At 37.7% G+C, this 27010-nt stretch overlaps 1 protein-coding gene across 7 annotated transcripts in view; it reads right to left on the bottom strand.

The window, feature by feature from the left end:
• LOC109094668 (histone-lysine N-methyltransferase PRDM16-like) overlaps positions 1 to 27010 on the bottom strand; it is a 207043-nt gene that overhangs the window by 7460 nt on the left and 172573 nt on the right. For 2 of the 7 annotated variants that reach the window (XM_042762873.1, XM_042762878.1), the window contains exons 4-14: positions 20970 to 21107; positions 14123 to 14225; positions 11585 to 11786; positions 10776 to 10923; positions 10053 to 10308; positions 7367 to 8876; positions 7115 to 7202; positions 5435 to 5604; positions 5080 to 5157; positions 2527 to 2696; positions 1983 to 2154 (exon numbers count right to left, since the gene is read on the bottom strand). In XM_042762873.1, coding sequence (XP_042618807.1) covers positions 1983 to 2154; positions 2527 to 2696; positions 5080 to 5157; positions 5435 to 5604; positions 7115 to 7202; positions 7367 to 8876; positions 10053 to 10308; positions 10776 to 10923; positions 11585 to 11786; positions 14123 to 14225; positions 20970 to 21107 — 3035 coding nt within the window. Of the gene's footprint in view, positions 1 to 1982; positions 2155 to 2526; positions 2697 to 5079; positions 5158 to 5434; positions 5605 to 7114; positions 7203 to 7366; positions 8895 to 10052; positions 10309 to 10775; positions 10924 to 11584; positions 11787 to 14122; positions 14226 to 15502; positions 16167 to 20969; positions 21108 to 27010 lie in introns of those variants that run through there. The other 5 variants (XM_042762874.1, XM_042762875.1, XM_042762876.1 and 2 more) reach the window with 5 other exon arrangements.

Below are 27010 nucleotides of genomic sequence, written 5' to 3'. Positions count from 1 at the left end.
CAAATCCATGTTTTGTGTGAATGACCACTTAAAGGGATACTTCACCCCAAAATAAAATTTTTGTCATTAATCACTCCATTAACCCGTAAAAGCTTTGTTCGTCTTCGGGAACACAATTTAAGATATTTTGGATGAAAACCGGGAGGCCTGTGACTGTCCCATAGACTGCCAAGTAAATAACAGTGTCAAGGTCCAGAAAAGGTATGAAAGTTGTCGTCAGAATACTCCATCTGCCATCAGACATGCAATCTGGGTTATATGAAGCGACGGGAACACTTTTTGTATGTTGCATATGCTCTTCTGTATCATCCGCGCCACAATGATGCACTGTTTCTACGTGTATTTAGCTTTGATTTGAAAGAAAACAGCGGCTGATACAGAAGAGCATGTGCAGCATACGGTGATGCGGAGAGACACAGAGGAGACTGTTGACAAAGGAATTGTTGAATAAAGTTATTAGTATTATTATTATTATTTTTTTCGCTTACAAAAAGTGTTCCCGTCGCTTCATATAACCCAGATTGCACGTCTGATAGCAGATGGAGTATTCTGCATTGACTTTCATACCTTTTCTGGACCTTGACACTGTTATTTATTTGGCAGTCAATGGGACAGTCTCAAGCCTCCCGGTTTTCATCCAAAATATCTTAAATTGTGTTCTGAAGACGAACTGAGCTTTTATGGGTTTGGAACGACATGGGGGTAAGTGATTAATGACAAAATTTTCATTTTGGGATGGAGTATCCCTTTAAGCTATAAAATTAATTAGGACTGCATGAATCAGATGGGGTCATGTTTCATTTAAGTAACACTGTCTCAGATGTTTCTCATAAAATTCCTTAGTAGAAATAATAGTAGACTCAAATTACTTCATACTTATTTACAATTAGTACAATTACAATTAGTTACTTTTAAGAGTAACACAATATTGCAATGCATTACTTTTACTTTTCAGTTACAGTATGTCTCATTTTTGTTTGAGACATTGTTAAAACAGATTCTAAAAACTCAAGAAGAGACAAATGTGAGACTTGAGTATTTTTCTCAAAAGAACAGCCTGAAAAGCAGGAGACTTTATCAAATTCTTCATTTTTATGTTTTTAATCCCACTGCTTTATAGGAGAAACAAATGAGATATGACATTTTATATTATTTCCTTCAAAGTAAAAAAGACAGAAGACTTTCCACCATGCATGCACAAGAGTGACTGAAAGCGAGAGGGAAACGGGCAGACGTCATGAAATACGACGCATGAGCGCAGAGGGGAATGTTGCAGCTGCCTGTCTATTCGAAGCACAGCAGTTTCTGTGAGGGCGATTTGCAAGGAGACAAAACAGAGCACTTATTTGAATTACAGATATTAAAATGCCAGGCCTGCTTGTACGAGTCAGGACAGGACTATTGATCCCAGATGGCAATGTGAAGTTTCAGCCCATGCCAGAACTTTAAAGTGACGAGGCAGAGGCATCGGGTCTCTTTTGGAGTTTGGAGGAACCGAAAAACTAAGGAGGACCATTACGTGTCTAAAAAAGAATTTGTGTTTTTGGCCATGTATCTGTTCATACGCATTTGTCTGTGTGGATCAGACTGCGCAGCACCTAAACCAAACTCTGAACCTGGCCACACACCGATAGTCGTGCTGACGGTTCATGAATCTGGCAGTAATGAGCTTTTGTTTGGTGTTTTCATAAGCCAATGGAATGTGCTCCCTGATGTGTATCTGGCTGCGCTTAATGCAGAACAGAACTCAACAAGGTGAAATGACTCATTGAGATGTCCCGTCCCTCTCCCGACTGAAGGCGAAATCTGTAATGGGTGCCGCCACACACACGGCTGGTTGGAGTCCAGCAGTACCACAGTCCTCCACCAGAGAGCAGACTGTAACTTCAGGAGCCAGCATGTCTGACTGGACAGGTTATGCTGTTTGTTGCCATAGCTTCAAAATATATTCTGTGCATGTGTGTGTTTGTGGGAGCTCATACCTTTTCTCCGAGGAGCTACAGGCCTGGTTCAGCTCACTATTGGAGATGAAGTTCCTAATCTCTGAGAAATACGAGTCCTCCTTCTCATCCAAAAGTGCATGATTGTCAGACTCAGAGTTCGGTGAGGAAATATTTGTTCCTAAATTTGAGAGGATCCCAGACTGCTGACTCACTACAACAAATAAGTAGAAAAAGAAATACATTAATAAATACAAATAAGATAAATGAGGTATCTAATTACAAACGACAGTTGCATGTGTTCTTGCCAGATACATTTAGCATTTATTTTCTTATATTTTATATTTATTATCATCTTCGCATTATTTATTTTGGTTAAACTTTTTTAGCACTAATCACTTCCGAAAAAAATGTGAAAAACATTATTTAAATAATACATTCATATACATTCAGGTAATCTTTAAAAATTTATTCTCTAAATTGTTATGTTAAAAAAATAAAAATAAAAAACTATCAACCTCACTTTGAGTTCCAACTGAACATTTGTTTTTAGAAATTATTTAAAATAAAAGGAAGTTGATTTTACCTGGAATATTCTCATGCTCATGTTTCTTTAAGTGGCGGTCCAGATTGGTCTGTTGACCGAAGCAGCGATTGCAAAGGTGGCACTTGAAAGGCTTTTCCTTGTTATGAATGTTACGAACATGTCGCTGGAGGTTGGAGGAGATGCTGAATGAACGGTCACAGTATTTACATCTATGAAGGAGAAAAACAGAAAATATGTTGTTTTCTGTGGGCTGAAACAATAATCAAAAGCTGTAGGATGCATCAGCATGTACACTGACATCATTCTGGGGCTTGTATGCATGCATTCAACATTCTGATGCGTGTTGAACAGTGTAAAATATTGTATCTAAGTTATAAATGTTCTTCTCACAGAAGCTCTTATTTCATTTCTACATGAAAACAAATACTTCCTTATGTACTTTTATGTCTCATTGTTTTGCCATAACGTTTTTCCTTCATGTCAGCCAATGAAATTGTAAACATGATAGATGATGAAGTGAAGTACAATTTCCTTATTTTGATATGATATATTTTATGTGATATGAGAGTGTGCTAGCGTGTCTCAACAGTCACGGTTTGGCTCTCTGTAGCTCACTTGTGTGCAGTGTCAGATCAGCCAGAATAGACAGGAGAACATCAGTTTAATGTGCTGATAAACAAACATCGCAGTGAGGCAGTGTCAGAAGTTTGCTGGACAGTGCCTCCTTTGTTGGGTGGCTGGCGTAGCTTAGACTCCTGTAGTCGCTGCAAAGTTGAATTTCAGGGCTAATTGCTTTGGGAAAATCGCTCGTCATCAAGTGCTCAGAATCAAGATGCAGGCCCCTTTTTATGTTTCAGTTTATTTTGCGAGCAAATGTGTGTGTGCTTCTGCATGGCCCAATTTTCCAGACTTGGCACATCACGGTTCATAGAGAATGGTACAACGTTTTTTTTTTTTTTAAGTCAGTCTTTTCTACCCCCCATTTTGTTTATTTTCATTACTTGGTCCAGAGGGACTTTAAATTACTTCATCATCTCAGTTCTTTTTTCTCTGTTACAAGGACTGTACATGAAGCGTTACAGTCCGAATGGGGTCTTTCAATGGTCAGACCTAGTGGGCCAATTTAGCTGCATAGAGTAGCTGATAGCATCTACAGCAGGCAAATAACCTACTACAATGATGCCTGAAGCCGGCCCGCTCTGATATTGGCCTGACTCTGCCTTTTTTTGCTGAAAGTAAGATGGGGAGATGCTGATGATGTCTGCTATTTGTTAGGGTAAATTGTTTCTAAATGAGCTAATCAGGGGATTGTTGTGAAGGAGCCAGGCATGTAGCACTCGTGTCCCACGGGAGGCTCTCTATCTCGTCGAGTGTGTTCACAGGGCTCTATGGTAGATTTGTAGAACTCAAAGAGGGGTTTGATTCCGCCTGACCCTTTTTGTACGCTTAGAAAAACGTGTGTGAAATTGATACACGTAACAGAACTACCAAAGTTTTTTTTTCTCTCTTTTTTTTTCTCTGTAGAACGCAATAAACTCATGAAAATAAACCACATTTTTCTGATGCTAGAGTGTTCACATTGCTATGTTTTTAGGGTGTTTTTATGTGTTTTAAACTGTAGTTGCTACAGTATGGCACTGCAGGTTCTGGGTAGTTGCTATGTGCTTGCTTGCTTGCTCTCATCTTATCATCCGCTAAGCAAAAATCATAAATGTGTAATAACACCTCAACAAGTGGCAAAATGTGAGGTAAAATTAATGTCTGTTGCACGCCACATTTTATTACTCATGGTCAAGGGTTTGTTGAAATCCCTAACTCTGAGGAATAGTAAAAGTGATGTTTGCCTTTGGAAGCACCACAATTAAAAGATTTTCCCTCATAAATGACTGTTTTCACTTATATTTGTTCAGAAAGTGGACTGTTAAGAAGCCTTTGGCAGTAAAAGTCTTTCTTGTCTTGCGTCTTAGTCATGCCTGGGTCAAAATATCACTTAAACATTTGAAAGCCCCCCGATTCCAAAGTGCCCTCATCACCCTCATAGAGGACTTTCCACAGCTGGTTAGAAGCCAAATCAATGATAATTAAGCTGTTCTATAAACAGAGCATGGATGTCTCCAGGGTGCTATTACCAGCCAACATTGACCAGAGCTTGCTCTACCTCCACAACATCTGCGCAGACAGAATCAATCTTCTTTCTTTTTTGATGGCACTGCCTTTAATGTGTTATATTTCTATGCTTTTATTGCAACATAATTCGCAAGAACATATCTAATGTGCTGATCACATAACTTAAAAACTGTCCATGTGTGCTTTTGCATCTACTTGTATATCAGTCTGGGAATGTCAAGCATGAGTGGAATTTATTTCTTATGTTTTGAAAAGTAGGTAAAACTCAAGTGGGAATGAACCTTTGGATTATGGAGTAATTGGTAATGCTTGGATTTTAGGCTATATTGTTTGTGTTGGATGACTATGTGGCCTCGCACCAGAAGCCATGCAAAGCTACTTGAATGTACACAGGAGGCACAAAGCTTCAGAATTTCAATACTGCATTTGTGTGTGAGAAAGACTGTAGGTCTAAGAGTGGCTTACCTGTAGGGTTGTTCTCCTGTGTGTGTTCGTAAGTGCCTTGTAAGATTAGCTGACCTGGGAAAGATTTTCCCACAGTACCTGCAAAGGATGAAAACTAGACTTTAAAACAGTCATCCAGCATTGCTACAACTCCAGTATTCAGAGGCTTGTAACTCATTGTCTGGGCATATTCAATGTAAATTTTGGATAAATATTAAAACAAAAGCAGATTATTGGTTACATTATATTTATATATACTTTATTTCTCTATTAGTGTGTTGGTGTATACCTCTAAATATGATGATACGGTAGAAATGCTTTAAGTAAAGCTGTAGAGTAAGGGTGTGTTTACTCTTGTTTCATGAGTGGCGCTCACCTGCAGGTGTATCGCTCCTTGCCTTTGCGTAAGATAGCATCGGAGAGAGAGGGAGGTGGGGAGCGGAAGTTAAAAAGGTGGTGTGAGGAGTGCTGGAGGGAATTGGGAGCATCCAGTTTCAGAGCGCTAAAGCTTTCCAACTTCTCAGTCATGTTTTCCATTGCAGACACCTGAGCAGAGAACACAAAGTGAGTTCAGAGAGGAATACTCTGTGTTTGATGCACAGCTCAGGGGCTCATTTAATCAGAAACTTCTCTTGAATGGATTTTTTGTGAGATTAGGCGCTACATTTTTGTTTTTGTATTTTTTAGGGCAGATGCATGAAGAACAAAATAACAGCAGTGGTGAGGAACTCTGACAGAGAGCCTGGGAGTTTGCATCATAACTAGACAGGATGGAAAGCTGGAGGATGTTATACTGTATATCAGAAGGCCGAGTCTTGATTGTGCTGTTCAAGAGTGACCTCCCTAACCTATGGCACGTTGGCAGCCACTCGAGCAGCCCCTTGGGATCCCCCGGCTCCTACTTTGTTCTTAACAAATCTTTGAGAGAAGCGTCTGAATGAGCCATTCACCTCCATGATTCACCATCCAGCGGTAACCATATACCCCTCGCTGATAGTACTTCCCCTGCAGCAGAACAAAGGGTTTGCTATGTGGCTCTATGGCCAAAAACAGCTTACATCCTTCCTACTTTTGGAATATGGATAAACACAGAGACAGACAGTGTGTTTTAATTTATTTACACGTCTCGGTATCACCTTGATTCTCTAAGTGTTTTAGTTTAGAATATTAACAGGTGATGGTGCTATCAATAATGCGTATACCTTTTAAAAAATATGATCACATATTTGATCTTCATTTGCTTTAAGACAAATATATAGTCAAATATATATACATTTAAAAACAATATTATGCAATAAGATAGCACGTAAGATAGATAGATAGATAGATAGATAGATAGATAGATAGATAGATCTTTATACCACCTGTAGAAGTCAAAATAGAGACATTTGATTAAATAGGGGGTTGCTGATAAGAGAAAAGGAAAGAGCGAGAGAAGGTTTAGATTTGGGGGGAGGTAGGTCAGCATTGATGGAGACCAGATTTACAGGTCAGATAAGACAGTTCCCAACAAGAGAGGCCATTCTATTACACACAAACACAGGAAGTCCCTGATCGACATGCAGACATTATCTAGGCAGCCAGAGCAAGAAAGAAATGCTAGGAAGTTATTAGCGGTGGGACTGAATGGAGAACTATGCAAGTGTGTGGCATAATTTGTTTCAATTCAAAAGGCCATTATTAATAATATTTTCATTATTGTTGTCACCGTTCAAAGGTGGGAAAGGTTTAAAAATTCTAACACAAACAATGGGGGTTGTTTTTCTAAGCAAAAGATAACGAATTTTGAATGCACAGCATACCAGAAAACAGGCAATACCTCTTTTGAGATTATCTTCATGATGAAAATAATCTAATGAAAATAAATACCATCAGATATCAGAACTTTTTAAAACATCAAGGCTCCCCTTGAACCAAAACAGACCTGAGGTGGAGGACACTGGGAATGTGTTTTCAGTGTCTCGCCATGCTCAGCTGTATTTGAATGCAAAGACAAGCAGAATCTTTACCAATGTACAAGAGGAGGTACTGTAAGACAAATGTATGTAAAGAATACCTGAGGATGGAAAAGTAGTGGTGCCTGCCTCAAGTACTTCTCCTTTAGAGCTCCTATTGGGTCTATTAGCTTCCTCTTCTCCACCCTGCTGGACAACAGCACCAAGGGTTACGTACAAATGACGGATGGTTAAAAAACAACTGGGTACCAATAATTTTTCAATAACTTGTATAGTTTCAACATATCACCAGCTACATCTTTGAATTGTCTTTGTGTTGGGTCTTACTATAAGACCTACTCGGGTTGAAATACCTGTAGATGGGGTCCATGAAGAATGGCGAGGGCTTGGCGTAGTGGAGCGATGGCTGCTGCTGGGGAGGAGGTGGCTGGGGAAGGGATGCTTGTGGCTGAGGCATCTGGGGCTGGTGCAAGTTCTGGGACTGAGTTAGTTTTAGGTGTTCATCTTTAGGTGCTTTGCAGTTTGTGCCATAGACGTGATTCTTGCGCTGATTGTGTGTGCCGCCATTCTGGTTGGCTCGGCTTCGACTGCCTATGCTGAGGTCCAGAGGTTGTTCCTCGCCAGGGGCCAAGGGGGTATTGGACGGCAAGGCTGGCTTGCTGGGGGGTGGAGGAAGAGGTTTGATCTCCTTAGGTTTGGTGGTTAGGTCAAAGGGTGAATCCGCACCAGTGGCTGTAGGTAATTTCTGTATGTGCTCACGAGGGGATTTAGGCTCAGGTTTGAAGAACATGCCAGGATTGAGTGCTCTGTCTGTGAATGGGTACAAGGAATGTGGGAAGTTGGGCAGAAACTGGAAAGGCAACATGGAATGGTAGTTTAAGGTGCCCATCTTCTTCTCCTGCAAGCCCATTAAGCCTGGGCCAAAATACTTTTCTGCAATGGAGGCAATGGCTTTAATGGAGTCAGTGGTGGCCCCGGAGGGTGGAAGTGCTTGCTCTTCTGGCGGAGGGAAAAAGGAATGCTGAGAGGAGAGGAAAGGACGCTCGCAAGGGAGGTTCCCTGAACTGGAGACAGATACTAAACTGCTGCTCACTTCGTCCTGCTTGCTCTCCTGCACTGGTTTCCTCCTGCTCTTCTCCCGTTCACTCTCTTCCTCACTTTCCAGATCTGAGCCAGACACTGTGCCAGTGGTGGTGTCTAGATCTGTGCCGCTAGATGTGTTAACATCTTCCAAGTCACTACCATCAGACATGTCGTTCATCTTCAATTTATTCTTGTTGTTGTGGAACGACAAATCCAGTTTGGACTCTCGATTGTCCTCTGACTGGTTGCTGAGACCGCTCCCTACATTGCCATTGCTGTTGTTCATACATGCAACTGCAGAAAGAGTAGGAGCATCAAGAGGAGGCAGCTTCCCATCTTGACTGTTACTAATTGGGCTCTTGAGCAGTGGACTAGGAGGTAACAATGGCGGTCTAGGATATAGTGATGGGGGAAAGAGCCCTGGGAAGCCATGGGAAAGGGTTGGGAATCCAGGGGGTGCTGGAGAAAAGGGCAAACCTGCATGATGCGGCCTGGATGGGAAGTAATCCCCGAAGCCAAGTCCACTATGGTTCAAGCCATGATGAGACTTGGACTTGCCTAAAATGGGACTGGATGTCATTGGTATGCCCGGTGTGAATATGCCTCCGGGATTATAATGGTTTTTGCCCTCACAAAAGCGCCGATGCTTGTTGAGGGAGGAGGTAGTGCTGAACATTTGCCCACAGTCTTTGCACTTGATCTGGGAGCGGCAGTCTGCATGCATCCGTTTGTGACGGCACAGGTTAGAGAACTGGGTATACGATTTGTGACACACCTCACCTGGGAGAACACACATGACTGGTTAATTCTATTAACATACTGTTATCATTTGGTGTTCATTTAATAGCAGTGATAATCCGGCAGATTAGATCAACCAATAAACTGTGCATGCTGTTTATTATGTTCAACAAACATGGCACTGTCTACATCAGGGGTAGCCAACCCTGCTCCTAGAGGGCTACCTTCCAGTAGAGTTTAGCTCCAACTCTAATCAAACACATGTAAAGCAACTAATCAAGGTGTTTGAATTACTTGAAAATTACAGGCATGTGTGCTGGAGAAGGGCTGAAACTGAAGTCTGCAGGAAGGTAGACCTCTAGGAGTGTATGGTTGGCTACTGCTCTACTGTACATTGAATTCTACTCTGTTTTGAAGGTGACATAAAAACTAGGGATGCACGATAAATATCGGCATGATATTAATGCGCATCTCATCAGTAAAGCCGGTTCTGTAGTCAGCTGTAAATCTCTACACATGCGTGCTTTCACATGGAGCAGCATTTACTACACAGAGCCGTTGTTTACTGACAAGCTGAGCAAAATATGTGCAAAATATGATTGTGGTTTTGCGCAGCTTGTCAGTGAACAACGGCTCTGTGTAGTAAATGGTGCTCCATGTGAAAGCACGCATGTGTAGAGATTTACAGCTGATTACAGCACCGGCTTTACTGATGAGATGCGCATTAATATCGTGCCGATATTTATCGTGCATCCCTAGTTGTGAAGGTTTTTGTTGTGTGTTAATAGTGTTGGTGTATTGATTTGTTGATAAGATTCTTCATTAATAGTAGAGCTATTTCAACTAATTTTGTATACATACAAACACATGTACACTGGTACAGCATACATGCATTTGGACATTGGACGGTAACACACAGAAAATTGTGAAGCCAAGCAAAAAGAAGATGGTGTTTTCTCAGTGTTGGTAAGAGGGCAGCAAAGACACGGCAGAGACATTTACCTCTGAACATTAAATCTGCCTCTGCATTGGTCATATACAAGTCTAATGGGCCCTCAAAAGAAAATGCAGTTACAAAAAAAAGAATAAGGGTAAAATGGAGTAATTAAGAGAGCACAAAAAAACTAAAACAAACAAAAAAAAAATCACTAAAGAAAAGCGCAACAAATGTAGAACGAAACAAAGAATGGCTCTAGAATTTCATTTAGTTTCTCTGACCTATAAAACAACAGCTGTCACAATCTTGGGGTGGAGCTAGCCGGGAGGTCTTTGGACACTGGTAATTGTATCTGAGGCTTAGACAAGACTGCTCAGACTTACAGATGAAAGGCTTGACACTGCTGTGTATGTGCTTGTGCTGCTTGAGGCCCGAGGAGGTGGCAAAGGTCTTGCCACACTCAGGGCAGGTGTGGGCTCGGGCACCGACGTGCTGAGAGCGGATGTGACGCTGGAGGTTGCTGGGGTCTGTGAACACCTGAAGAACCCACAGAAATATGTCAGCCTAGTGTCAGGCACTAACATAACATGGTGTAAGTGCAATTACTTGGAAATGAAATTGGTTGAAAATTAATTGAACTGTTTTAATTGCATTATAATATATTTTAATCTGCAGTAACCATGGGTAGTTGACATGAAAATGTTTTGGAATGTTGACATGTCCTGTGGTGTGACATCCATCAAAAAGTATTTTTAAGCAAAATTTGACTATTTCTTATAATAATTGTTCTGCAGTCTTCATGATCTCACATTAATCAAGAGACTACATGCATGTAAATTTGTCACACTGCATGACATTTTAAAACAAACTCCTGAATGTAAAAGGTATTACATTTTCATCAACTACATATTAGTCCAGGGGCACATTATGTTTCACCTTCCCACATAAAATCTAATTAACGCTTTTAAAAATGTAAGTGGTTGCAGTAAGTCACCATAACCTACCTTATCACAGTTTTCACACTCAAAGCGCTTGCCACTGTCATGTGACATCTGATGGCGAATGAGGTTGGATTTCCAGTTGAAAGCTTTGGGGCACTGGTCACACTTATACTCTCTCTCATCTGTGTGTACGATCATGTGCTGCCCCAGACTAAGAATACATAAGAACACCATAAATATTTTCTGTGTGACCACCATGTAGGCCGGTGCTTCTAAACTGGTCTGTTGTGGCAAGGGAAGAACAATGCTAAATGCAAATAATATAACTAATCATATTGCCATGTGCAGTTAGAATAGCAAAACAGACAGTCTTATTTTTTAAAAGGGTAAAACACTTCTTAGACTAGATTTTTTTTTTTTTTGACATAAAAATCATGTCACTTGGTAGCCGAATAAGGCAGATGCCAAATATTGTTCCTTTGCAGTCTGTGTCATGTTAATAATGTTGACCTATCTGCCTCATTGTAATTTTAGTAAATTCCAATGTTTGATTTAAGGGCATTTTTGTTTATTTTTGTAAGATAAACATATTAATCATGCACATGTCTATTGTACATGTTTATCATACACATTTAATGTACACATGTGCAATAAACAATTTTGGTTCTGTATAGGGTCACTGGTACAAGGTCAAATCGGGGTCTTACAGCAAAACCAGTTCAGAATCACTGATGTTGAGTATGCAAATAAGACATATACATATGAAAAAGCATGGTTTTAGAAGAAAACTGATCTGTATTTTTTTGTTCTATGATTATAACAGCTTGGGGTTTGCTAATTAGAAATCGCTCAGTGTGGTGGAGAGTACTGACCTGTACTCGCTAGGGAAGATCTTTTCACAGTCTTTGCACTCGTGCACCGGCTCATCGCTGTCTTCGTGCTCCTGTTTGAAGTCTTCGCTTAGTGAGTCAAAGATAGAGTTGCTGCTACTGCAGGAGTATTTCTGATGCCGCCGTAACTCCAGCTTCGATGTGAAGAGCTCATCACAGTGTTCACAGCGGTACATCTGCTCATCTGTTGGGACGGCATCAAACAGCTGCTCAACAATAGTAATTATAAGGTCATTTTCAATGATAAAATGTTTAGTCTCCAGAATTAGACCTCAAAATGTATTTGTACACTTGAATGTCATTAAATTAAATCAAGTGTCATTTACTTTAAAAAGAAAGCACACTTTTCCATCAAGACATTTCACAAAAAGAGGTTTTAAATGATAAAACAATAGATACACTGTTCCAAATGGTTGTGTAATGTTAGTGGAACATGTCCATAGTTAATGTGATGAACTGCACCTGTGGTTACTCTATAGGACACCTGTGTGAACTGAGAACTGACTTCATACATTCACAAAAACATCACTAAAACAGCTGCTTTAAAAAAAAACAACAAAAAAAAAAACCCTGTCAATTCTAGAAGCATTTGTTTGCAGACGCCACTTGGTTGCACATCAAATGCATCAATAAAGTAATGAAATGTGCACGATTTTAAGTCTAGCATAGGTGTCCACATATTTCTTTATAGATATCAAATGCGTAACATTAAAATAAACAAGCCATTTCGGTAGTTACATTCATTTCCTTGAGCGTAAAAAAACAATCTGAAACAAACGTTTCAGAACAAATATTTAAGATTTTTATAAAACCCCTGAACCCTTGAAAACTATGTGAACATAAACCTTTAAAGAACTAACAACATTAAAGTCAATGCATTAGACTGAATATCAGTCTTTGGAGTAACTCTTCATTTGACCTGGGATTAAATGACTAAAAGCGTGGCTGTTTTATCCTTGCTGATATCCTGACAATAAAGCCAAGTTCACAGATAACCCTAGAGTCGTGGAAACTCTATGGTCTGATGCATTAGCTATCATCATCCTCAAATGAAACTCGCTGATAACTCTGATATACTCCATGCACTGCCCAGATCAGGCCAAGGCGGATGAGTTTCATTTGTCTTTGACTCAATGTTTTGAAAGCGAAGCCCATGCAATGCTTGCACTGATGATCTAGGATTACACCACATATTCTGTTTTATTTTTAAATTCATTATCAAGACGCATATTGACAGAACCCACTCCACAGCAATGCTCATAGACTTCCTGCAAAATAAAATATTTATTTATTTGGAATAAAATGCCCTTGTGACCTCAAAGAGGCCTTTATGGGGAAAACTGAAGTCTAGAAAAATCGCTGATTTAATTTCTGTGCTGATTTTTTATTTTTTTAGCTATAAAAAGAATCCAAGATATTATCTCTCCGTCCCATCGCTACCACTAACGACAAAGGCAGGAATGTTGGGGAAAAAGACAGGGAATGGGAAACTAATAGCTCTTGGAGAGACGCAGGGGGAACACAATTATGTGCAGTTTAGCGGCTAATCTGTGAGCATGGGTGAGGTCCCTCGAGACTCCTCCAGCTCCACTCCAAATTCCACCACCGATAAGCCTTGAGACGGAGGTAGATGTAGAGAGCTCTCACTCTGTCTGTGTATCCGTCTGTCTCTCTCAGCCTCTCGTCTGAGTGACTGTCTTCATTGACCATGTTCATTCTACTCTATACGTTACTTTTCTTTTGTTCTCTGAATTGATCTGTCTGAGTGGAGCCTGGCTTGCATCTTTTGGCGTCCCTGTCTCTCTTTTCTCTCGGAGAGCTTTCTTCTTGGCTTTTTGGCAGTGAGATCTGAGACACATCTCTATCAGATAAAACCTTTTGCATGTGTTGGAGAGCGACTGCTGCGCTGTGACACACTTCAGTGCTTTTGCAATTTTCTAGTCTGTATCAACTACTCTGTGCTTCAATTCCAAAATTACCAGATCACTTGGAAACAAAAAAAGATTGAGAAGATTGTGAGTTTGTTTCAAGATTGCCAACTTCTGTATTTGAATTAAGGAAACTACAAGTGAGCATTGATGCTTTTAAAGAAAGAAAGAAAGAAAAAAACGATAGAAATAAAGTAGACAAAACAATAAATGCTGCCACTGTGTACAAAGAAAGAAAGAAAAAAACGATAGAAATAAAGTAGACAAAACAATAAATGCTGCCACTGTGTTTAAAAAAAAGAATAGATATATATATATAATATTCTAGATTCTTATATATTAATTAAATAATATATATATAATTAAAAAAATAATGAACCACAGAAAAATTACATGTGTAGAAAATTAGCCAGTACTAGTTCAGTTGCCTCTGGGTTTAAATGTACTTTAATTTTTTCTTCTCCTCCGACCTTTGTATAACAAGACATGCAGAGGCCACATACAGCATCTTACTATTCGCTGGCAGAGGTGAATGAGTGTGGTCTGTGTGAGTTTGTTTAAAAGAGTGCCTAATGACTTGCATTAATCTCACCTTCCAGGTTCGGTGCCATTGAGCCCTCGGGGAAAACTCCGTCCTTCATGTAAACCAGTAACTCCTCCCCTATTTCAATATCTCTAACAGCTTTATAATAGATCTGCAAAAAAAGAAGAAAAACGTATAAGCATTTTGAAACGGTAAAAAAGGCCTTAAACTATTATTATTATTATTATCATCATCATCATCATCCGTGCTTTTCAGGGACATACGCTTTATTTTGAACATAGCAAATGTAAAAGGAATAATATAAAATTGGTATTTTTTGTTGTAATACGGATAAAAAACGCACACAGCAAACAATCACAAAGGAGAGGATAAACAGATATTGCAGTAATTATTAAACACAAAGCGCGTCTGAAATCTTCATTCGATTGTTTATTTACCGAAGGCCAACAAGAAATACATGAAAACTCACACATGCAAACAAAATAATCGAGCGCATCACATGCAATAAAAACAGGTGAAATTAAAGAGTACAATAATAAAGTAATATAAATAACGTGCATTTTTTAAATGCATTAAAAACCAGATGTGTTTGATGTGTTTTCGTTTTTAATTTAAAACAAATCAAACATAACACGCACGGAAACGAATTGTTGGTAGTTTTTAAAATACAAAATCATAACTACTAATAGTATTGTGTTACTTACACACGCGGCAAGACATTTTTACATTTCCCTGTAGCCTACTAAAATTACTTCACCAATGTTTATCATTTTATTCGTTGCACATACATTCTAAATACAGTTTGTTTACATTATTCTCGCAGTTTATTGTCTTTTTTATTTTTCATTTTTTTAGACTGATGTTTTGATGCAAAGTTTCCTCAATTAAACACAATTAAAATCCTTTCAGAGCGCATTGTGATGACAACATCTGATGTGTTCTACCATATATACTCCAAACAGCCTGAATTTATTCTATATATATATATTATATATATATATATATATATATATAATATATATATTATATATATATATATATATATACACATATATAGACTTTAACATAACTAAATCGACTTGAATAATAATCATGATGAAACAGAAAGGAGCGGTCGGCTGTAAAAGACACGGCAGACTCTCACACTCTGAAGGCGGCAGTACCGCTTGCTCCCTCATGAGGGCGCTCAGGTCTAGGAGACAGCAGCTGAACTGGGCCGCTCTCCGAAATCAAGACATACAGCTAAAAAACCTGCACAAACTTAATCTCAGAGCTCTAATGTTGTGACAACTCTAATGTGTGTTACAAAAGTAGGCCAAGGCATCGGTTTGCGCCTCGAGAGGGGCGGCCAAATGTGTAACACAGCTATTATTACTGTTAACATTAATATTACATTTACAGTTAAACGAAGTTAAGAGCATTCCTGACCTTTTTCTTTTCCGAGAGTTGATAAAGTTGGGCTAGTTGTTGAGCGGTGGATCTCAAAGCCTCCAGTTGTAATAGCAGCTCTGGTCCCGTAGAGTTCAGCACGCAACCCATAGTATCATGACAGTGCGCGCCACAGCAGCGCGAGACAGAGAGAGGAACACGCGCGTCTTTGATGAGGTGAGTCGCGCTCATTAGTGATTCTCTCTATCGGCCACTCCTCCTCTCTTATCTCCAACCAAAAGGACTGAACCCCTCCCCATGTCCTCTCCTCCTCTGACCACCGCATGAATCTATTATTGATAGAAAATGTATCTTTCCCAGCTAATGAAAATGTCAAAAATACCCTCCGCGCGCTGTTTTCCACAGGGCTTTAAACGCGTGCACCTGTTTTAACTCTCTGTCTTCCGCCACGAACACTTAGCAGATGTTTTAAACGAACTGCATCTGCGCTTCGAAGATCTACATTCAACATTTCGTCGTGCGGAATCACTTTATGCCTTCACAGTCACATTCAGCCTATATTTAATGAGAAAGACGCTTTAATCTTGAATAACATGTTCATAAATGACCGCTTATTAAAACCTAAATTGCGAGGAATTTATTTTAGGTCAATTGTAAACGATATTGCAGTATAGATTAATGAAATACAGCGTTGTTTTTCTCCAAATAATAAATTAATAGAATAAATAAATAGATAGTACTGTATTTATTTCTACATATGACAATATTAAAAGCATTGTATATTATATCATATTTTATAATAATATTATAGGCGTAATTATGATTAAAATAGCTATTATTATTATTTATAATATTATTTTAATTAAGATCTATTTTCCAGTTGCTTACCGTTTTATGAATGTATTAACAAACTATAATTGTAACAGTTTCATTTGAGTTTGTTGCTTATTGCTTATGATATACATTGATGAAATAAAACGAGTGCTCATTAGCAGCGGATATAATCTAATAATCATGTTCACACGTTTGTTATTGTCATTTTTTTTTTTTTAGGCCAACTCAAATTTATATTGTAAAACAATTAGAATATAATAGAATCAACAAACATTTAGTAGTATAATCGAATAAACTTTGTGCAAATCATTTAAATCACATAAAAAGCCATTACATCATGAAAACTGCATAAAATAAAAAGCCACGAACAATGCAGGTGCTAAACCTGCTGGAATCAGGCTGAACTTACATGATCTATTTCTGAAAGATAGAAGCTGGATGTCAGATTGTGCTGTAGTCTTTGGCTAGTTCTCATTCGCTCTGGGTGCAGCGTGGTAATGCCTACCTTTCACCCCAAAAGCAATCTATTATGATGGGGCTAAGCTGTCTCTACAGTAAATCTTTTCAGGATCTGACAGCACTGAGAGAGCCATCTTGACCCCCTCACGATGCTTTCAAGTGCTGGGGGCCGATGCATCATCCATCACTTAGGTGACAATAATCCCCTGTCTGTCACACACACACACACGCATTCATATAAGTGCAAGCAGACACCCACTGACGTGAATATAAAGGGAAACAAATATAGAGGTAAAATTCACTTTTATTTGGGTGTGCTTGTTTGATCTGATTCTGACATGATTAAGACAAGATCAGAACAAAGTTCATCATAACAACTCTTTGATCAAATGCCAAAACCATATAAAAACTAAACTGCATGACTAGACGTCAGAGATTTTTACAAGTTCCTCTCTAGCAAACATATATATAACTTGCATAGCATTCTAGCTAATAAGTAATTGAATGCATGAGTTTTAGCTTGTTTGTTTTGAAAGTGCAACATACAGTAAGTTCCAGGTATTTCTTAAATGATTACCATGGGAATAATTAAAAAACAAACATTTTTAATGCTGACTGACAGAAATTATTTTATAATTGTAGGCAAAGGGGTTTATATATATATGTGTGTGTGTGTGTGTGCTTGTCCTCAGCCCTTCAGAAACAGACGGCTATGGCATGGCAGATCTGGCTGTGCTCTTCAGTTGTTCTGACAAACAGTTTAAGTGCATCTTGAAAGATGAGGGAGGGGGGTCAGAGGTCAACAGTCTTGCTGAATGGACCATGCCATTGTGCGAAAGCCAGAATACGTCCACCCGCTCTATGCCTATTGTCTCAGAGCGCGAAGGCCAAAAACCGGAGTACACTTTCTCAGCGCAAGTAGATAGCATCAGATATGCAAATGACACGGTCCAGTGCATTTTAAAAATATACTTTTACACAAGAGTGCATAAGCTCACACGGTTTTTAAGCTAATTTTGCACCCGTTACAATAACACAACAAAATATTCTTAAGCTAACACCCTCGCCCTGCGAACTGCTATTTAGAAGCATTCACACCTCGAATGTCAGTCATAACATAAAAAACACATTAAAGCGTAAGGCCTAAAACAGTGAAATGCAGCACTACACACTTGAGTCGTGTTTCCAGGGGCCCGAACGCCTAGGACAAATGCGTAAACAAGTAAATAAATGATCCCGGTTGATTTTAAAAGGTTACAGGCACATCAGAATTTGCTGGGCGTGTGCATATTTCCATACGGCTCATGCATTGTGAATGTGCAAATAGAACAGCAAAGTACAAAGTTCAATGAATTATGCATTTTTGCATTGTGCCGCCGCTCTGAATAAATAATAGGCTGTTGTCCGTAAGACCGGCTAAAACGTGCACAAAAGATACGAAAAGGGTAAGAAAGGGGGAAAAAACAAAACAACAGAAGAAGGGAGAAAGTAAATAGAAACCATGTATTTAGTGGGGTGATTTTAGCTGGAGATATTATTCTCCTGTGGGCCCAGCGGTGGCCGCTCATTGAACTGAAACAACTTTAATGATTGGGTTATGTAGCTGGAGGTTGTCAGTCACAGAGGTTGTCCCTGCTGTCCTCCCCTGTTTGTTAGGCTTGTGTTTTACGTGTCAGCCTCTAAAACTGCGATGGCCACACTAGTTGTCCCTGTTAGCCACGAGACAAAAGCTAAGACTTTGGCTTGTTCCACGAGTCAATCAGCTTGTTTTAAGTGAGTCAAACAGCCTAAAAGTGGCAGAATAATAACAAGGAAAGTGATCCACTTATGCATGTAATCTAAAATGGCACACTTAAAGGAACAATTCACCCGAAAATGAAAATCCTGTCATTATTAACTCACCCTCATGACTGACTTTCTTCGGTGGAACACAATAGAATTGAGGCCAAATGTCCTGACTTTGAAATCTCACCCAGGTTCTCATTCAAATATAGAGCTTTAATATAGAGTTGCGCTAGGTTTGGTGTAAATAACATCATTAGAAAAATAACTTTTTGCTAATGTTTCCATTTAAGTTAAGGTTGCATATATATATATATATATTTATATACACACATAAATACATACTACTGGTCGAAAGTTTGGGATCAGTAAGACTTGTAATGTTTTTTAAAGAAGTCTCTTATGCTCATCTAGGCTGCATTTATTTGATTACAAATACAGAAAAAACAGTAATCTTGTAAAATGTTATTACAATATAAAATAATGATGAATAAAAAGTTAAAAAGAACAGCATTTAATCAAAATATAAATCTTTTCTAACAATATAAATTATTGTTGTCCCTTCTTAACAATTTAACACATCCTTGCTGAATAAAAGTACTATTTCTTTCAAAAAAAGAAAGAAAGAATAAAATTTTACTGACCCCAGACTTTTGAACTGTAGTGTACATTGTTAGAAGGGATTTCTATTTTAAATAAATTATCTTTTTAACTTTTTATTAATCTTTGTATTCATATTTTTGTTCCTTGTTAGATGGGATAGTGGATGGGAATATGTAGAATATAATAGATCTCTTTCTCACAAATTTCGAGTATAGTGCACAAGTGGTTTAGACAGCTTTGCAGTCACCATCTCCATTTCCATTCTATTTCTTTCACTTAATCAGTTAGATATCATGTAAGCAAGCTAAAACAATCCACACTCAACAGCAACTACCGCACAAGAGCTTCACGATCAGATTAAGACCCCAAAATCCCTGAACAAAGCCACCGTACAGTAAACACGAGTCTGTTATGAGATCTCCAGCTTTATGAGAGATCAGATATCTTATCTTAAAGAGACAACTGCTCGTCCTTTCAAAGAAAGCAAATCATTGAAGACAGTGGATTACAAGATTCAGGAGTGTCCAAACTGGCTTTGAACAGTACGTGACTCTAGCTATTGACTTCTGAGTCACTTCCTCTGACAAGGACAGGGAGCAGCCTTCATCAAACAATAGGCTGTTTTTATCTATTGTGTGAGTGGTGACATCTTGACAGCAGCAGGTTCTGTCCTCATCTTTCTGACAGTAACATGTGCTCACTGTCTCTTCAAGCTTCTCACAGGATGTTCAGCATAAGAGCTTTGTCATAGTACTTTTAAAGATACTGACCTGTAGGTCCCACATCCTATTATATAATGTGTTTCAATAACTGCTAGCAAAATAAGTATCATAAACTGTGCTTCCGCAATACATATTATCAAACTGTGTACATTTATGACTGTGGTAAATGCTGCATTGATGAATTGAGTGTAGGAGCATTGTTGTGCCGATATGCTGTTATTAGTCATTTACATCATAAACTGAATTCTAATGGAAAGTTCGTTCAGCCTTCGTTCAGTACAGTGTTCGAGACAAACACAATAATATGCTGAGTATACTGTTCACTACCATTCAAAATTTAGGGGTTGATGAGATTTTTCTTTTTCTTTTTTTATGTTTTTGAAATAAGTCTTTTATGCTCAAGAAGGCTGTGTTTATTTGATAAAAAATACAGTAATATTGTGAAATATTATTACATAAAAATTGTTTTCAGCCCTAATATATAAATATAATTTTGAGCATCATTACTCCAGTCTTCAGTGTCACATGATTCTATAGAAATCATGCCAAAATGCTGATTTGTTACTCAAGAAACATGTTATTATGCTTTTTTTTCAGGATTCTTTGAGTAGAAACTTCAAAAAAAAATAAAAAAAAAAAAAAAAAAAAATTACATTATTTACACTTTAAATATTTCACTTTTAAAATAATATTTTTTCAAATAATATTATTATTTAAATTATTTCACTTTTGATCAACTTATCATCTTTGCTATTTTTGTGTTGTTTTGTTTTGTCTTGTTTTATTTCCTGGCTGGCATTTATTATTATTATTATTAATGACCATTACGTATTTATTATGCAGTAACAATTTTAGGATTGGATACAAAAGTGAATATTGTAATGGCATGACCTCTCAGACCCCTGATCTAATTGTTCAAAAAATATTTTAAATGATCTAATTATCCAGTTGCATTTTTTGGATAATGTGTCTTGTCTCTTGAGCTCTGATACACTAGATTCTCACCTGGAACAGTCAATACAACAGCTTGAGGGAGCAGACCAATCAGAGAGCGAGTATGACAGGAAAGGGAAGTGACAGAATAACAGAGGCTGCTAACCGCTCACCTGATCTTCGCTGATGTGGCATATGACCAGGTTGTGCTCTTCATGGCACGGGGCAGTGCGCACATATTTGAGCCAGCTCCCGCTGGCCTCCAGAGCCCCGTCCAGACAGTACTTCACATCACCCATGTTGTCCATTACCTGCAGACAGAGAAACACGATGGGTGTTCAGAGGGTCTGTCGTTAAAACATATTCAGTGATAGAGAGCAGAGATGTAAGATATATATACAACTGGTCAAAAGTATGAAGCATGAAATAATAATAATAATTAAAAAAATAAATAAATAAAAAATAATTGTTATTATTTCATGCACCAAGGCTGCATTTATTTGTTTAAAATACAGTAAAACAGTAATATTGTGAAATATTATTATAATTTCAAATAAACTTTATTTTCTATTTTAATATACTTTAAAATGTAATTTATTCCTGTGATGTAAAGCAGAATTTTTTGCATCATTACTGAAGTCTTCAGTGTCACATGATCCTTCAGAAATCATTAAGTATGCTGATTTTGAAATATCAAGAATTGATTTTGATTATCAATGTTGAAAAAAAAATCATTTTGGGAAGTTGGGAAACATTTATTTGAAATATAAATCTAAATTTTAATGTTTTTACATGTTGCATTTAAGCCCAGAGTGGGAAAAAATACGTTATTTGTTTACATATATACACATTTGTTTTGTTTTTTGTTCACGTTGTCATCCATTGAAAGGGGGGATTTAAACATTGAAGACGTCTTCAGTGCTGTGTGAAGTCTCAGAGGCTCTCGTTGATTAACTTTGGTGAACCTGACACTGCTAGTGAAGTGGAGTTTGGGGTGTCTGGTTACTCGTCTCGGGGAACGGATAGAGAGATGGAGGGACTGAGAGAGGCAAAGTGAGACAGCATGTCAGGAAATGACCGGAAGGAGAGTGGACGCTGTTCTCTTGTGAGATTTACGGCGCTCTTTTCTTGATATATTACCCAGCAAAAGTGAGAAATGCCACTGAAAACTGTGGAGACTCTCTTTGAAAACAGAAACTCTGTGTAAATGTTTGCTTCAGCTCTATGAAGCTGAAACCGAATATCAAGTGTGCCGTGAGTGATTAAGACAGAAAGGAAATATCCACACAAGTAGCGTGAATCCATGCTAATAAATCTGTCTCTGGGCTCATGTAAGACTTGAACTCCAGAGTGATTATATTCCAGCACATTAACACTCAAAGCTGGCTGTATTATGAACACGTACGAGAATTTAAATTTAAATTTAAATCAAAATGTAACTGTCCCCAGATGAAAACATTACTAATTCACTAAATGCTGCTGTTTATAAATCTTATGGCTTTACTGATAACTTTTCTTGATAAAACTTTACTGGGAGCCAATGTATATGATGCATTAATTATTTCTTTTATTGATGATGTTTTTATGGGAGCCAATGTATATGATGGTTTATAATGTTTATAATGCATCATAAAATAAATAATTGCAATACAATTCCTATATATATAATAAATATAATGGATAAGAGATTCATAATGCTCATTTATTTATTTATTTATTTATTTAGCAACAGTAACATTTTACATTCAAATTCATCTAAATATATGAAGGAAAGTTCCTGTGACTAGACACTGTTTTTTAATCAACATTTTTCTTCATGTAAAACAGTCCTGTATTGCTACAAATTATGTTACAATGAAAAAGAACAATAGCAATGTAAAAAAAAAAACCTGTATTGTTAAAAATTATGTTTTAATGTGAAAGAGAAAAATCATAATGTAAAAATAAAAATTGATAAATTTTATTGATATGTGTGACTCTGGATTGCTACATGTTCTTGATATATGTGACCCCGGACCTAGCAATAGTCAAAAATACATTGTATGGGTCAAAATTATTGATTTTTCTTTTATGCCAAAAATCATTAGGATGTTAAGTAAAGATAATGTTCCATGAAGATATTTTGTAAATTTCCTACTGTAAATATATTAAAACTTAATTTCTGTTTAGTAATATGCATTGCTAAGAACTTAATTTTGGGAACTTTAAAGGCGATTTTCTCATTATTTAGATTTATTTTTGCATCCTCAGATTCCAGATTTTCAAATAGTTGTATCTTGGCCAAATATTGCCCAATCCTAATAAATTATTTATTCAGCTTTCTGATAATGTATAAATCTCAATTTCGAATAATGTATCTTTATGACTGGTTTTGTGGTCCAGGACCACAAATATAAATATAAAAATATGCGAAAATATAAATATAAATATTCTATGTATGTATGTGGTGGAACGGATATTAGTGCTATATATATATATATATAGATAATAAGAATATATAGAATACACACACACACACACACACCACACACACACACCATATATATATATATATATATATATTTATATAATATATATATATATAATATAAAGCAATAAGCCCCAGAAGTCATTGTTTACAGTGAATTTGTAACAGCTAAGGGCGTTGTGAGCGCGTATGTTATAAATTCACTGTAAAACCACAGCCTCTCATATAGTTAAATTAGAAAAAAACGAAATAAGTATCTATCAGATCTTGAATATATTTACTATTTAGAGCAAATAAAGTTTAATATTATTAATAAAAACAGTATTCCTCCACCAAACAATGTAGTTCCTCAGAATCGGTTGTGGTTCCAGCAAAGTGGTTGCTGAGCAACACACGGAAGTAAACAGAGGTGTATGTTTGTAGAGTAATTTACAACAGCTTGGAACGCGGCTCAACCAATCAGAATCAAGGACCGGAACTATATGTTTTATAATTTCTTTTTTTCAATTGACTGTCTATTTCAGAAGTGGAGTTGGGTGTGAGAGAGCACGACACGCGTGTGAAGTTTGTTAAACGGACACATGTTCACATCTACTGCAGCCTCCTGGCTCAAATACAGAAAACTGAACAACACTTTAAGAATAATTCACCCATGCACATATTTCAAGAACTACAAATGAAAATGTGTGAGGATGTAGCTAAATCAAAATAAATAAGTTGAGCGCTGAAATGATGTTTTAAAGTCATACTCAGAAACACTGGTGCCAACGTTTACCTGGAATCACATCTGATGATGTTATGCAAATATCCGCCTGTCATTGAAATCTAATGATTCGTTGCAAGGAACAATGCGGTACACTGAACACAAGCTCATTCATTCACAAATCCACATGTGTTCAAGTACGAGTGAACTCATCTGTCTAAACAGACTAACTACAGGTTTCACTCATGCTTGAGAAAGCATGGAGGAGTGGAAGGATTGGGCCGTCTGCTATGAACACAATGAGAAGCTGTAAGCCACACTAAGAAACACTTCCTATGTATTTATTAGTGGTGTTTGTTAAGAAAGCACTACTGTTATTATGGGATTTGAACAAACGATTAACCATAAGTGTTCAACTTTGGCGTGTTGCTCGATCAAACATGAATGACACAAACATTGCAAGTGAGCAGTGCAATGCAACCAAACTAGATTTCTCCCTTTCTAATCAATGCAAACCTGCAGACATGCCTTGATGCGCTCAAATCTAGCAGCAACCTGCAATCGCTAAGTTTTTTTTTTCTCATATCTCTCTCTCCCTTCTAAGTTTCAGGCCCATTTTCTCTCTCGTTCTCTGCTTTCCCAAAAGTTTGAAGGGTCACATACCAGAGGGACAGCTCTCGAGTCTGCTTTGGAGTTAAGGAGCCCCTCAGTGCCATTTTAAGAGCCCAATTATTCCCATCAGGTGTGAGGAACTGCCTTCGCAGGCAGGCTGATACACACACACACACACACACACACACACACACATACACGCATGTGCCACGGGGAGTGTTTGTGTCCCAAGGTGAAGAAGAAGTGTGCTAAACAGTTTGAGCCGAGCCATATTTCTAAAATGTCGACACCTCCATGGGCTCAACGGGCATAAGTGAGTAATAGAATGTGATATTAGTTGTGCTGATCAGTCTTGTAGCTAAAGAAGAACAGAAATAGAGAAAGCGAGGTAAGCCTGGGAGAGTGAGGTGACCTCTGACCTCTACATGGAGCTAATCAGAGACAGACAGAAGGAGACAAAGACAAAGAAATAGACAGAAACGTAACTAACCTGGTTTCACGTACACATACACACCCACAATACACATACAGATTATGTATGCTTCCAGTTTTGTTGATTATAATGGGAGTGATTTAGTTTTGATGTCATTCTTTATGGTTGTTTATGGCTGCCAAGCAACGTTTCAACTAGCCGCATTATTATAAAATGCAACCGTTGTGAGGTCACAGATGTGTATATATTTTATAGTGGCTTTGAATGTGGCTCATCCGAACATATTTAGAATGTGTATACATGATACAAATGACAAATTGTGAAGAAGCTGCACTGTTGCCAGATATTTTCATTCATCTGTTAAATTTCAGTTTGTGTCCATCAAAACAAAACAAAACAAAGTAAAGCAAAGCAAAGCAAAAAAAAAAAAAAAAAAAAAACATAAAAAAACAAAACAAGGCAAAGCAAAGCAAACCAAAAAAACAAAACAAGGCAAAGCAAAGCAAAGCAAAACAAAACAAAACAAAAATCAAATCAAATCAAATCAAATCAAAACAAAACAAAAATCAAATCAAATCAAATCAAATAAAATCAAACATAAAAAAACAAAACAAGGCAAAGCAAAGCAAAGCAAAACAAAACTAAACAAAAATCAAATCAAATCAAAACAAAACAAAAATCAAATCAAATCAAATCAAAACAAAAATCAAATCAAATCAAATCAAATCAAAACAAAACAAAAATCAAATCAAATCAAATCAAATCAAATCAAATCAAATCAAAACAAAAATCAAATCAAATCAAATCAAATCAAATCAAAACAAAGCAAGGTGAATTAACTTTTAGCTGTAATATATTCTGTTCCACAGAAGAATGAAAGTCATATAGTCATGCATTTTGGGATAGAAAATGATGACAACAATTTTATTTTTCATTCAATTCTCCATAAAGATGAATATCAAGTCAGTGTGATTTTGTTCTGTGCAAATATGCCTTCTTTCTGTGCAGATGAGGCCTCCTGCATAGTGTGACTATAACCAGCCCTGTAATTTATTTTAAAACAAATGATTATGTTTATTTTCTATTGATTACAGTAGCAGTAATTTATCACATGATGGGGAAGAGTGCCTTTACTCTGCTCATCCAGATGTGTGATGTTAGTTAAACACACTTATGGCATTTTAAAATGATGCTGTACAATCTCTGTAAAGTACCACACATCACAGTGCTCTGCTGCGTCCTAGTCTTCAGCCTGTAAGATGAGGAATTGTGTGTTCAGCATTGTGTGTTTTTTATACTGTGTGTGTTTGCTGTGTCACCTGATTTGCATAATTCCTTTAGTAAATCAAGTGAAAACACAATGCTATCAGCGGCTAAATTCATTCTTGGTGAATTCCTCCCTTGTTTTAATGTGATTTCCTCCGTCCGAACAGAAGCCCGGCAGGATATATGATAAGACGGACCCTGAATTGAACACTTTTGTTTCTCACAAAGGGAAAAGAGGGAAATTCCCCTGCAAAGCCTTTTAAAGCAGCAGCTGCACACACACATGCGGTCCACCTTTACAGCGATCAGCTCCTCAACCTGCATGACTGATGTAGTGTGCGAAGTGAACATCTCATAAAACGTCACCTGCAGTCAGGCCTACATGTACCTGTAACATATCAATATTTTACAACGCCAGCAAACGGCATTTCTGCAGCCATTTATAACGGGGGCCTGCAAACGGCTGAAACGCAAAGTATTCACACATTATTCATAGTAACAAAGGCCTGAAAACACGTCACACTTCTTGTCAAGGAAAGTTGAAAAACCACGAAAGCGGGCCAAAGCATTTATTTCAGTGCGAGTGTTCGCAGGGTTTGTGTTTCATTGATTGGGTGTTGGCGAGAATAAAAATCAGATTGTGTTGAAAGCTCTTATCTCTCACCTGTGTGTGTATTTATGTGAAGCAGCGTGTGTGTGAGTGTGTGAATGTATGAACAGGCCCTATGGTGGT

Source organism: Cyprinus carpio, chromosome A8 (genome assembly GCF_018340385.1).
Source record: "Cyprinus carpio isolate SPL01 chromosome A8, ASM1834038v1, whole genome shotgun sequence".
Classification (NCBI taxonomy): Eukaryota; Metazoa; Chordata; class Actinopteri; order Cypriniformes; family Cyprinidae; genus Cyprinus; species Cyprinus carpio.
Note: the sequence above shows the minus strand (reverse complement) of the source record. Positions and strands in the feature narration are given on the sequence as shown.